Source organism: Bidens hawaiensis, unplaced genomic scaffold, assembly GCF_021521415.1.
Source record: "Bidens hawaiensis isolate Kalapana, Puna unplaced genomic scaffold, B.hawaiensis_p1.1 tig00059881_1, whole genome shotgun sequence".
NCBI lineage: Eukaryota > Viridiplantae > Streptophyta > Magnoliopsida > Asterales > Asteraceae > Bidens > Bidens hawaiensis.
In genome coordinates, this window is record NW_027500777.1 from 5,245 (window position 1) to 7,542 (window position 2,298).

The 2,298-nt window shown below is 39.7% G+C and overlaps 1 protein-coding gene across 1 annotated transcript; it reads right to left on the reverse strand.

The window, feature by feature from the left end:
* Window positions 1-734: 734 nt before the first annotated feature.
* On the reverse strand, window positions 735-1,166 carry LOC143602803 (uncharacterized; the record flags this gene model as incomplete). The annotated part of the gene is made up of 1 exon (XM_077079795.1): window positions 735-1,166. A coding segment is annotated over exon 1 (432 nt), but the record flags the coding sequence as incomplete, so codon positions are not given.
* Between the last annotated feature and the right edge of the window lie 1,132 nt (window positions 1,167-2,298).

Sequence of the window (2,298 nt, forward strand, 5' to 3'; positions counted from 1 at the left end):
TCTTTAATACTCCGGACCGAAAATTCACCCTCGTCACCGCAAGTCCACACCAATCGATCCTCCCCGGGTTTTATTAAAACCCCCTGGCACATATGGAGAAGTCCACGTAACTCCTCAATCTCATCTCTACCATTTGGTTGCCTTACCCAACACCACCAACCACAAATCCAATCATCATGCATGTATAATCTATCAGCCACATTGCAGTTCTTATGTTTCTCTAATGAAAAAAGCTTGGGAAAATGAATACATAAAGGGACCGGGCCCAACCAATAATCCAACCAGAACCATGTTCTTTGCCCACTTCTCACTTCGTTAACCATGCAACTCTTCAGCTCCAGCCCACTCTCATTCAACACCGAATCAATTTTTACAATCCAGTTTCACGGACCCGAAATAGATAACCTTGCTGGAACCACTGACCAAGACCTCGAAGAGTGATGAAAGGTCCAGATTACCCTCCACCATAATTTACCCCTTTCTTTCTTAAACCGCCACCACCACTTAGCTAAAAGAGAAACATTCACATCTCGCAACTGGCCAAGACCTAGACCCCCATATTTAACAGGAGACACGACCTTATCCCAAGCTACCCAATTGACCTTCGCCTTTTCTTTCGATCCTCCCCAAAAAAATGCCCGCCTCAATCTTTCAAGCTTCTCAAACACACCTTTGGGCGCTTTAAACAGAGAAAAATAATAGGTTGGCAAGGAATTTAGAACTGACTTTATTACCATGATCCGCCCACCAAAGGACAAATTCTTTGCCTTCCATCTAGATAAACGTTTTCTAAACACATCCATGACCGGTGGCTCCCAAGCATCGATTCTATTCATATTCTTATCCACCTGAAGACCAAGATGCATAAACGGTAATTTTCCAACCTTGCATCTAAGTATCCCCGCCAACACATTTTCCTCATCACTGTTTACCTTGAAACCGTACAACCGACACTTAGACAGACTCACCCTTAGCCCCGACACCAAATAAAAGCATCTAAGAATTCTGCTTAGATTTAAAGCATTTGGCAAACTACACTCCCCAACGAAAATAGCATCATCCGCATACAAGAAATGTGATAAAATCGGGCCCTCCAACTCGCACTTTAACCCGCAGTACAACCCCTTTTCCATCGCACGCTTCATTAAACAAGTAAGAGCTTCCATGGCTATGACATAGAGAAAAGGAGACAACGGGTCTCCTTGTCTCAACTCTCTTTATTATAAAGACCTTTCTTTATAATAATTAATAAAGCCCGGGTTAACCTTATGTAAAAGATGTCTTTCAAGTTTCCATTAGAATAGTGACCGTCTACGATGTGATTGGATGTTCGAATATCGACTTGCGGCTAATCCTGATATGAAACTCTTAAGAGAATTGCTTATGAAGGGCATAACCCATGGTTTTCGAGCTCTCCTCGCGTCTTCAAAGGAACCTTCTCCTCCTCTGATGCTACTTGACACCAGTTATGCCGTCAAAAGAGTCGAAACTTTTGGTGTCACACAGGCAGGGCCGTCTCTGAGAAGCGTTAAAGATTTTTGAGCCGGAGACGAATAAATTTTTGGGCTTTAAGTAAAAGGGTTTTCTTTTGTTGTGTTTAAACAATTAAATTTTTAAATGAGCTTACTTGGTTATGATTTCGGTTGTACAAAATTTTTTTTGTAAGGCTTAAATGAGTTGAGTAATTGGATTTAAACATTAAAAATATTTTTTTTTCCACAAAAATATACAAAAAAAAGTTTAAAAATTTTTAGGCCTAGCAGGGTGTCTGGTCGGTGTCGGTGCAGTGCCCTCCTAAGCAATTAAAAATATACAAAAAAAAAGTATTATTATTATTATTACTATAAAAATACTACATAATTAAGTAAAATCGATTTAAGTTACCTGTTGAGATTATTAGTTTGTCTTCTCTAGTAAGTGCATTCTTTATTTTTCTTGAGTCCGGTGCAGTGCCCTCCCAACTAGTTAAAACACACGTAAACTTTAGATCAAATGTACAAGCAGCCAACATTTTTATTGTCGGGTATCCCTTACGACCACAATATCTTGGGGCATCGTTATCAGGTACTCTGACACGAACATGTGTTCCGTCAATTCCCCTATACAATCCTTGAAGAAAGGAAAAAATCTCGCCTTTTCTAGAATTTCTTTCGGGACAATGCCACATTTAGGTTGTTGAAGATAAAAACTCTCTAACAATAAAATTGCTTGCAGAACCTAAGGAAGCAACGACTTTTTGTTGATCCAGATCGACAATATCTAAGAGGCAAATCGATTTCTCAAGTCATTACCTACAAC